Source organism: Hesperophylax consimilis, chromosome 28 (genome assembly GCF_061612785.1).
Source record: "Hesperophylax consimilis isolate HC1 chromosome 28, BYU_Hcon_1.0, whole genome shotgun sequence".
In the NCBI taxonomy this organism is placed as follows: Eukaryota; Metazoa; Arthropoda; class Insecta; order Trichoptera; family Limnephilidae; genus Hesperophylax; species Hesperophylax consimilis.
In genome coordinates, this window is record NC_142863.1 from 21,539,567 (window position 1) to 21,551,832 (window position 12,266).

The window sequence follows — 12,266 nt, forward strand, 5'->3', positions numbered from 1 at the left end:
GACTCGATTACTCAAAAACGAAAGCAAATATTTTCTACTCCAAATATGATGTAGATTCACTAATTTCCCGCTTGTGCTACGAGTTTCCGGACACCATGTATACGTAATCATTTCTTAATATGTCTCGCCTTCACCGAATTGTCAGACAAAATAATATATAATTAATGTCAACATCACATTATTGACTATTGTGATAAGAAATATTGATTAAAAACACGTTTTTCAGATTCTGGAGTAGCGAGTCAGTCTGCCGTCACAAGGCGCGTCGGTCTGTACTCGCTTTATTTGCACCAATTTGAATAGTGTTTACAAAGACATCGCGATTGTAAACTCTGTTTTAACATGTCAAAGGCAGCGAGCGAAAAACTTTGTGATTATTATACATTTTGTACCCGCGGTTGAACTCAAGTGTTAAAAATTATTATTGTTATGTCTAATGTGATTATTGTTAAGTTATAAGTGTTGGGTGAATGACTATTATTTGATTAAATTAGTTGGTAAGTGCAACATTGTTTATAAGTTATAAGTCCAGTCGTAAGTTATTTAAAGTAAGTTGCAAAACATAAGTAACATATTTTTATAATTGAAGAAGAAGGTAATACCATTAAATTTACTCGAAACATGAAACAGAACAAGACAAAGAAAAATAAAAAAATAACGGTCTATTGGCAATCGAACCCAGGATCTATGTATTACAGGAAACAACGCCTCTAACTACTCGGCCATTGGATTTATTAGTACATATCATATTTTTCTTCAATCATATATTATATTTATGGGTATAACCTCAAAAAGTTATTAAAAATAAGTTATTCCAGTAAAATTATGTTTTATTTTTATTTTGTCAACTCGGTCGGTGGCCGAGTTGACATCGCGTTTGGGTCCCACCCAGGCGTAGTGTGTTCAATTCCTTGGCTGGCTAAGTCCTCCATCACAACACAAGCAACATTTTCAGCTTATTGTGATGGTAGTAGGAGATTTTAAAATATTTCAGATTATTCGTAACCCGGGAATGTTTTTCTTTCTTTAAAAATATATATTAATATCGCACAAGAGTCCCAACTACTCCCAACTCTCTGAAGCCAGTGAGACTATGGTATTAGCAATAATTGGGTTACATTGTGAGTCTGAAGGTAGAAGGGAGGGAAAGGAGATGAGGGAGAAGAAGGTGGTGGAGTAACTAGCTATTCAGACCTGCTCATCTAACACACGGCTAAAGCCATTTCAAGCAAAATTTCAATTTTGAATGGTGGTCCTACACCAGGGCAGTATTCAGAGAATCGTGCCCAAAATATACCTTATATAATTTAATATTAATAACTTGTGAAATAACAGAAATCAGTCAAATGAAATTTAATTGCTCACGCCGGGATTTGAACTTTCCGAGAACCTTACCCCTCGACCACATGCTGTAACCACGGCTGTAAGATGGATTACATTTAGTTTAACTTTCTGGTTTCTTTAAGTAATTTTGCTCTAGAAATGATCACAAGAACAGTAGGTACTTCGTAGGTAAAAATCTCACGAATCGACATTTTCTATGGATTAAATTTATTAGTTTTCCTTCTTTTGAGTGATATTAATTGACTGTTTCTGCTTTGCACTTAAAAAATTGTGTGACTGAGGATTGGACCTTCCTACCCAGGAAGAAGTCGACAACTCTAGCAACCGAGCCAAATCCCGATTGGATAAGACAGACATTTATTACTGCTGTAATGTCATAAAATTTCAGAGAAATGTCTTCAAAATTTGTTACAATGCATTGTCATCGACAACAAGTCTATCTGACGCGTTTCAGCACGATCGGGTGGAAAAGGGTTTATTTCCTCTTCCAAGATTTGCATGCATTTATATCCCGGAAAAGAACGGTAGGAACACGGATCATAAATTAGATTCTAGAGTGATTATAGTGATTAGATTCTAGATTCTTTCAGTGTCACCCTGTGAAAAGACCACCATTCAGGATTGAAACGTTCTTGAAATGGATTTGGCCGTTCGTTTGGTGACCAGATTTGAATAGCCAGGTACTTCTTCACCTGCCTCTTCCCCATCTCCTTCCATCTCACTACGTTCCACCTCACAACAGACCACAATAATTGGGGATGATATAGTCCACTGGCTCCTGAAGGTGGGACTGAAAATGATCTGAAAAACATTCAAACAACAACTAAAATTGGGATTATCATTGTTCGGGCATAAAGCCGGTTTTTATCACTAATACAGGGTTTTCCAATAAGAGGTGTTATTTTGATATTCAATCGTAAAAGATCAATGGTTTCGTTGCTTGTGTGGCACGTAGCGCCATCTTGTTGAAAGTAAACGTTGTCCAGATCAATACTATCCAATTTCGGCCATAAAAAAATCATTAATCATCTCTCGATAGCGCAATCCATTCGCCGTAACTGTTGCTCCCGTCTCATTTTCGAAAAGGTAAGGTCCAATGACTCCGCTGGACCACAAACCGCACAAAACAGTCACATGTTGAGGATAGAGAGGCTTTTCAACAATAACTCTTGGGTTTTACGAGCCCCAGATGCGAAAATTTTGCTTGTTGACGAAGCCACCGAGGTGTAAATGGGCCACATCACTCAAAATGATTTGCATTTGATTCACTCAAGTGAATTTTAATAATTTCAATGCATTGTTGAAGCAAATATCGTCCAATTTTTATTAATGGCGTAGTTTCTACTTGTCAAATGTCAAAAAACGACAGCTTTAAAAGTAACATCTACTGAAATAGCGGGCTATTCAAAATACTCTTATTGGAAAATCCTGTAGTTTACTCCCTACGTTCCCGTCCCATAACCTTTGTCACCAGAAGACGGGAAGTACTTTCAGTACCATTTCTGCAGCGCCACTGATAACAGGTTGTCAGGTTGCAATTCCGGGTAAGTGCTATACGCCGTGAAGTTTTTTTGTGCTGACAGATAGAGGGGACATTGAGGACACCAATACCAAAGGCAGGACTTTCATTATAATGCTGGCATCCTCTCATAGTTCCATTCCGTTCCCTTTTCTTTATTTCATACGTAAGTTGAAAATATTCCGGCATATTCCAAGAGCTAACGAAACAAGCATAATTCCATTGAATTCGTGCAGATTCATTTCACAATATGTACGAATATTTTACTAAAAGCAGAATTATAACAAGAAAAACGAGACTGGTTTAAAGATATCACAGTAAACGAATTAAAAGGAGTCTTAAAATGTCAGAAGTGACATAAACCTAACAAAAATACCTTCGTTATTTGAGCACGGAATCGTACAGCGAAAAATGTGTTATTTGTATGCAATGTGTATTTGCAGTCACAAAATAAAACAATTTAAACAATCTTTTGAAGTAAGTACTGACATACATTACATGAGCACTGAAACTATCATTTTAAAGATAAAGTTGAGGGCACGATTTATTGATTGATAATGACTAAGGTAAGAGAAGGACGCTTAGATGGTTTGTGCAAGTAGAGCGAATAACGAAGAAAGGAGCGTACAGAGAATATATGACCCAAAGTTAGTATAATTAAATGTTTGAGACTATGTATGAATGTGAATGAGGCAAGGAGTATGTGCCAAGACCGAGTTGTTTGGCGGTCCGTCCTCAGGTAGGCAGAGGCCTACACCTGCGGGGATACGGCGTAGTGGTTAATTTGTTAGTTTTACACCCTTCGTGTGAATGAATTAAGAGGAAACTACAAGCCAAAAATGTGTATATTCTTGGTATACCTTATATTGTAGGTAATTGGCATTAAATTCGTCTAGAAACGTTCGATTTCAAGCACAAAACTGTTATTTATTTATTTTGTAAATAATGTTACAAGAAAGCAAAAAAATTAATCAAGTGAAACTGTCACAGATAATCTTAGCTATAATACTGTATTTTTAAAAATTATTTCCTTTACGCGTTCATACATTTCTATTGAAAAACATTTTTTTACTAGTTTATATTTACATTTTTTATTGAGTAATTTATATTTTTATTTGTATTCTACTCAAGCTAAACGATAGGAAAACCCTCAATTTATCTAAAACATATTTTTTTGTATTCATAATGTACACCAATTCGTTATAAAGATTAATCAAAATAGTGATTTAGCATTAAGCTTCGCCTTCACAATATTTGATTTAACTTATTCCATAAAACCAATAAACACAAATCAAAATAATAATTATGTCATTATGCATCATTAAAATTATTTCATTATCATCGTCTGGAACCCACATTACAATATTCATGAGGAAGCTATTGAAAAAATCTTTAAAATGGCGAAATTATCGAAAAGAAGTATTATCACTGATTTCTATATAAAATTCTAAGTGATGCATTTGATATTTGATAGTCTAGAATTGCTTTAAATCTTTTTTGTAAGCCTTTTTAAGATACATAATTCCGTAGTACATTCTTTTGATGTATCTCATAAGGTTTAGCCAGCGTTAGCAATGTAGTGTCCGAAAATATATTTTTACGACTTGATTACAAAACATCGTCTTTTCTCTACTTTTTATAAGTATGCATGTATTATATATATAAACCTTCCGGAAGAAATTTTCTAAATAACAGTGAAAACCCTACAAAAATACGTTCCGTAGTTTAGAAGAACTAAGCGTACAAACAGACAAACGCGGATGTTATGCTATTTAGATATCAATACGAAAGATTGTTTTTTTTTAAGAAAGATAAACATTCCTAGTTACGAATAACCTGAAAATATCCTACTACCACTACAGAAAGCGTAAAATGTTGCTTGTGTTGTGATGGAGGACTGAACCAGCCTAGGAATTGAACACACTACGTCTTGGTGGGACCCACACGCGATGCCAACTCAGCCACCGACAGTTCAGTTAATTATAAAAGGAAAGAAAAAAAACTGAATTATTTTTACTATTCCTATGTAAAAGTCTCTACAAAAGGCAAAAACTTAACTAAATAAAAATATAGAGATACTAAAAGTACTACAGTAGCAGTAGAAATCGTGCCCTGGGTAGCAAGTATCTTGTTTGGGGTCACATTAAAATGATGGATTATATATTATTGTTTGACAACAGAAATACTTATCACGAGATAGTAATCACCAAATTATCACGCCTAAAATATGTATTATACCATTCTTATCACCTATCAGTCATTATTCGTACTTTCATTTTCATTGATTGAGAACTTATTTTTAATATATTTAAGTACATTATAATTATTTCATAAATAACTCCGAAGTGGAAGACACCCTCAGTATCGCCTTGAAATGGTTAACCTTAAAAGTTAGCTAACCTTACTCCAATAGAAGTGGTACAAAGGTTAATAATTAAAATAATATTACGAAAACCTTCCGATTACCCAACGGATCGATTATTCGAAGAATTTCAAGTGCCTTCATTTAAAGATCTTTATACTAAAAATGCATTAATTCAAATCATAAAAGAAAAAGACAAGTATCAATTTCTAAATGAAAACCGTATTAGACTTAAATATATTTTTCCATGCCCAAAATTAAACACTTCCTTTGCACAAAATTATTACACTTACCGGGCAAGAATTTTTTTCAATCGACTACCTGAAGAAATTAGAAACATTAATGATAACATCCAAATAATAAACACTGTGAAAAAATATTTTAAAGACAAACTTACAAAAAATAAAAATGTTTCCAATTGAATTAATCTTAAGAATAACTCACTTCAAATAAGTTTAAAATCATTTAATTTTTAATTACTTACTTATTGTAATAAAACAATGTACACTCCTCTTCCAGCCACAACCTAATGCTTCTATGGAAGAGGGGTCCTGAAATAGTGATCATATATTGTAACAAATAAACAAAAATGTACTTATATAATATTTATAATAAATAAAAAAATATATAAAAAATAAAAAATAAAAATAAAATGGTTTCTGTTGATCTGGCTTGTAGTCACACAGACCATCAGGGAAATTAATTCCCTATGAAAAAAATTGGTTGATTATTAAATTCACTCTGCAGGAGAAGTAACAACTTATAATCCAGCCACCAAATACGTAAAAACAGAAAACTCACCAGAAATATCACTCGCATTGAGTTTAGGTCCTTAATCTTCAAATGCGGCAGCGCACAGGTGATCGGCACAATAATATTTGCATTCGCTATATGAAATTATAATCTTTCACCACCAGCTCTCAAGAGAGTGGAATATAGAATCATAAAAGAATCAGCACATTGTAATTCTAAAGTACTGCCACATTATTGTGACAAAAAATATTTTAATCCTTTAGTCTTAAATCGACCTCTTTTGAAAAACGATATAATTCGGATGAATCCATCTGATTAATACAGAGATGACTGTAATTCATTATCACTCAACTGCAGAGCAAAATCTATACAAAACTGACCAGAGATGTCTCTTCTGTCCACTATTTTTAATTTTTTAACTAATTTTAAGTCTACTGCTTCTCCAGGCCGTGTTTGGCGACCAGCTCTGAATATCCAGGTACTTCCCAACATCCTCTTCCCCTCCCCTCTACCTTCAGCCTCACATCATATCCCGAATGAGATGCCATAGTCTCACAGGTTCCAGACGGTTGAGAGCAGTTGGAACTCTTGTGCGATTAAAAGCAACTAGTTTAGATTTAGATAGATAAATGGCATACATAGAAGATTTCTTTACAAATTAACTCCACTGTCTTGCATTTCGCCTGTCTGTAAAGTTGCTTGTACGTTCCGTTTCATTTTCAAAATAGTGGCCGTTTTAATTGTTCAGTATAGATCATTTTTTTAAATCTAAAATCATCTTGTGTTATTGGACTTTCTTATTCGCATTTTTTCAGTAGTATGTTATCTGCCTGAATAATGTTTTAACAAAGAATTGTCATCGAGACAGTGACGTTTCTTTGGACAAATTGTATTCGTAATTCCTTATTTGAAATAAAACAAAATGTTACATAAAATACTATATGGTGTATTATAATGTAGGTAGGTATTGTAGTACCTACTTAAATAAATCTTATGATTTAAAGAAAATTAGAAATACACTTTTTCAATCGCTAGGTTTATGTTTACAGAACTACTAGTATTCAATAAACATAAGAGTATGTACGAAGTGATGTCTGAATGTGGATGCAGCAAGGAGTATGTGCCAAGATGTTATAGTTCGGGATCACGGCGCGATGCTTAGTTAGTTGAATAATTTATTAATAAAATGTAAGAATCACAATAAAAGAAAAATATGTTGAATTTATGGTACGCGTTCGTTCCCCTGCCAAAGTTACAAGAGTCAAGTCGACAAGTCGACAAGTCGATAAAATTCGTTAAAAAAATGAAAGCAGACAGATTTTATGTTTAGGAAATGCTTTGAAAAAAACTGTAGTAAAAATGTCTGAATGGATGCACCTGACTTAACTTAGCTAATAACATTCCGAGTACGAAATCGTAATACGAGATTTCCTGAGTTGTTCTTTGTTCGTTCATCTAAAACCAACCATTTCATTGATTCCCCAGTCCAGAGGCTACATAGGCATGGAAATAAATTCTGTTCCGTAGATATATTCATTTATTCCAAACTAAAATTTCAAAAATTTAATTCGCTAAAATTATTATACATATTATAAAATCCGTAACTTTAGTTTTTATGTAAATACAGGGTTTTCCAATAAGAGGTGTTATTTTGATATTCAATCGTAAAAGATGAATGGTTTCGTTGCTTGTGTGGCACGTAGCGCCGTCTTGTTGAAAGTAAACGTTGTCCAGATCAATACCATCCAATTCCGGCCATAAAAAATCATTAATCATCTCTCGATAGCGCAATCCATTCACCGTAACTGTTGCTCCAGCCTCATTTTCGAAAAAGTAAGGTCCAATGACTCCACCGGACCATAAACCGCACCAAACAGTCACACGTTGAGGATAGAGAGGCTTTTCAACAATAACTCTTGGGTTTTCCGAGCCCCAGATGCGACAATTTTGCTTGTTGACGAAGCCACCGAGGTGGAAATAGGCCTCATCACTCAAGATGATTTGCATTTGATTCACTCAAGTGAATTTTAATAATTTCAATGCGTTGTTGAAGCGTGTATCGTACCATTTTTATTAATGGCGTAGTTTCTACTTGTTAAATGTCAAAAAATGCCATCTTCAAAAGTAATATCTACCGAAATAGCGGGCTATTCAAAATAACACCTCTTATTGGAGAACCCTGTATTTACTTAATACCTTACTTTCTCTTTTAATGTTGATTTTTTATTATTTACTCCATGTTGGTAACAGTTCACACTCTTCTTTGCATTTTTTGTACTTGTGTATATATATTACATGTGTATTACGTTTATTTATGTTGTTGTTTGTTTTAGCTATACCCCCAACATGGATAAATTGAATTGCAAATCACATTCATGCAGCTAGGAATAAATATATTATTATGATGTTAATTTGAATGTACTATGTAACGTATTTGATTTATATAAAAGCCCAAAGGGCGTAAATAAATACCACGCTATGTCCATAAAAAGATGGTACAAATACTACCGAGTCTCCAACAATTGTACCGCTTTCAGTAGAAAAGATTAATTTTACTATGCAGGTATCAATTATTTTTGTAATCGTGCTCGATATTTTAGGTTTTCAACAAAATGTTTTTAAATATTAGAACGAGGTCAGGAAAACGTAAACAATGCTTTGCACAATAATTTAATAGCGAGCTGTTTTGATAGCAGCTGTTTCAATAGAAGTAATAAAAGTGACTTGAAGTTACTGGTCATGTGAACAATATGTCAGTTGCTCTCAATACTAACTTTTTCTAATGGACCAATGATCAAATGCAGGGCAACATGAAAATACGATTAAAAAACGTCTGTCAAAATGTAGCTTGAGAATGCTGATGAAAACTAAAATACCCTGTTAAACTGAAACAGAACCAGAGGAATTGAGGTGAAAACAAAAACATCGCTAGAGAATACGAATTGAAACTGAATAGCTAGAGAATTCTGGTAAAAACCAGAACATTGCTGGAAAATACCCTGTTAAACTGAAACACAGCTAGAGGAATGGAAGTGAAAACAAAAACATAGCTGGAGAATACGGATTAAAACTGAGTAGCTAGAGAATTCTGGTAAAAACCAAAACATTAGACATTTTAACAGCAGGAAAATACCCTACTAAACTGAAACATTGCTTGAGAATACGGATTGAAAATAAGTAACTAAAGAATTCAGGTAAAAAGTAAAACATTGCTGGAAGATACCCTATTAAACTGAAACACAGCTAGAGGAATTGAAATGAAAACAAAAACATCGCTTGAGAATACGGATTAAAACTGAGTAGCTAGAGAATTTTGTTAAAAACGAACACATTACTGGAAAATACTCTGTTAAACTGAAACACAGCTAGAGGAATTAAGGTGAAAACAAAAAAAACTAAAAACCGTGAGAATAGTATTCTTATAATATAAGTATATACAATTAAAAATGCAGCTCGTAGCCACTCGGGTCACTTCTAGAGCTATATCCAATCACTTAATGACACTTTTAAATCTCCTTTTCCTTTATGGTCAGACAGATTTAGAAAAGAGGACACCAACCATTCTCTTTATATTAATTGTAAGTTTACCACAGACGGTCCTCTAAAATTGCTAATCTTCTTCTATCATTATCAAGTAATGTGTTAGAAAATATTAAGTGTTGTACCAAATAAAAATTATAAAAAAGTGAATTTGTGCTATAGATGTGTCCTGAAAATAAACTTAAATTTGCTTTGAATCAAGACGGGTCATTTTCAAAATTTGAACTGATGGTGTGTAGTATTCAAACTAACGATGCTGTTCTCACTTATACATTAGATTTTGAAAAACCACCCCACCGCCTTTTCCCACCTCTTAAAGTAAAATTTTGGGAAATTTCAACTTTTTTTATTCAAAAAGCACTTTTTGTGAATGTATCAGAACCTATTTATTTCATAAGCAATAATTATTAGCCTGAAACACTCATCCACATTGAAAAAATCTCCTGATAAAAGATACATGACGCCAACGGGACTTGAACCCGTGTCCTTTCGATTTCCGGTCGAAAAAAATGTAACAAGCAGTAATTGTTGAATTAAACACTAGTATATATTGAATTATTTCACGGATAAGAGATAAGCCGCCATAGCTCAGTGGTCAGAGCTGTCGACCGGAAATCGAAAGGACACGGGTTCATGTCCCGTTGGCGTCATGTATCTTTTATCAGGAGATTTTTCAATGTGGATGAGTGTTTCAGGCTAATAATTATTGCTTATAAAATAATTGTTACCCTTTGTGCTATGCATAAAAATCTTGTCTTAAACATTCGTTTATCAAAAAATAATAATTAAGTATCAGAACCTGTAGAAATTTCCAGAACGGGTTTTGCATGTCGACGACTCAATAATTCCATTTATTTGGATTTATTGCAAAGTGTAAATACTCCGATTTTTTGACAGAATATACCAGAGGCCTAAGGGGCTAATAAGAAATACCTATTATTCACTAAATGTGTTGCAACAATCTAAATGTTTAGTTTTGTTCTACAAATAGAACCCATTACACTAAAGATATTAATTTACTTTGTTGACAAATTACATTGTAATATGGCTATTAGTGTCAAATGAGCAAAACAAACGATTTTTGAAAGAGCTTAATCATCTTATAGCCATTAAGAGGACATTACCCGACGATTTAGTAAAACCGGTTTGCAATCTGAATTATCTCCTCTGGAGGACCATACGGGCTCTTGGGGCATCTTAGTCTATATCATGACATGTCACGTGAGAACGGGTCGTTTCTAAGACTTATTCTTGAATTCAACAGCTTTTTTTTCCCTGATTCACTCCTTTCTTTCCTCTAAAATACCGTTCACACAGCACCCCCAAAGATGACAAAGAAGACCCTGAGGGAAATTAAATATATATTTTAACGCAAATACCGCACAAGAGTCTCAACTGCTTCCAACCGCCGGAAGCCAGTGACTATGGCATCCCCAAGTGGGGTATGTTGTAAGGGAAAGAAGATGGGTAGAGGAAGGCGGGGAAGTACCTGGATATTCAGATCTGGTCACCAAACACGGCTAGAGCCAATTCAAGGAACTTTCAATTCTAAATGGTGGTCTTACACCAGGGCGATACTGAGAGTATCTTCCACTAATATAATTTTTAATTAATAAATTGTGAAAAATAATACAAATCAATAAGATACAATTTCTTGCGCACGCCGGGATTTGAACCCGCAACCTTCAGCTTGCTAGGTGAGAGCCTTACCTCTCAAACACGTATGCGGTCTTAAAAATATATATATTTCAAAAATACATATGCACATGTAGGTAGGTATATACTTACCCTCCCATATATTTAAAAAATTAAAAATACTGTTCTAAATTTATGTTTGTTTTGTTTCAGATAATAATTAATTCACAATGGTGGGACGGGATTTTGATTTACGGAGGGTCAATTCCGAAAATCTCAGTATGAAAATAAGCGACTCAAAAAAACATGATTACCCTGAAATTTTTAGGTAAGTCCAATTAAATTTAAAAGATTTCAGTTTTTGCCGGCATAAAATAACATTCTTCTCTTGAATACTTTAAGTTTTGTAAGCTCTTAAACTCACCCTTAAAGTTATTTTTGCAGATAATTTCTATTCTGATCCAGATTAAGTTAGAAAGTTAAAGAAAGTTATTTTTAAGAGAATCTCTATTCAGATGCAGATTAAGTAAGAAAGTTATTTTTTAAGATAATCTCTATTCAGATGCAGATAATTAATTATCTGAACTTTTCTCGATAGATAAAAAAAGCGAAACGCACATGAAATTAAAATTTTGAAAAACACATCTGCTTCTGTTATTCTACATGTTTTAGTTATGATAAAAAATGCTTCTTTAAATTCTACTTAACTCAGATGTCACGAGACTTGCTCTATTTAAATAAATCGTGTTTATTACAACGTTCTTCTAATATCTTTGATTACAACAGACTCTTACGCTTATCATTAACAATTTGTTTTGTTGTTATATAAGCGCGCTCCCTCCTATCATTCGTATGTACATAATATCTCCCTTTCAAACTGTAATATTCATGATATTAGTGTAAGAGCTTACCCATAGATGGCGTTGAACTGTCGAGTATTATAAAGACCGAGTGTATAATAAATAGGTCCATATTATTCCAACCGTCTGATAATTACAATATCAGAGCCCATCTATCATATTAACCTTTCAGGCTTATTTGTTCGCTTTCGGGAACAACTCACAAAGTCTCATAGAAATCGTTCTATCTCACTTAATGTCGTGGTGGTGAGAA

At 33.7% G+C, this 12,266-nt stretch overlaps 1 protein-coding gene across 1 annotated transcript in view; it reads left to right on the forward strand.

Moving 5' to 3' along the window:
• The first annotated feature begins 262 nt into the window (after positions 1–262).
• LOC149410364 (membrane-associated transporter protein-like) overlaps positions 263–12,266 on the forward strand; it is a 42,930-nt gene continuing 30,926 nt past the window's right edge. Inside the window, exons 1-2 of the mRNA XM_089648561.1 lie at positions 263–497; positions 11,367–11,481. Of these exons, the coding sequence (XP_089504687.1) occupies positions 11,384–11,481 (98 nt within the window). The 5' untranslated portion in view covers positions 263–497; positions 11,367–11,383. The remainder of the gene's footprint in view (positions 498–11,366; positions 11,482–12,266) is intronic.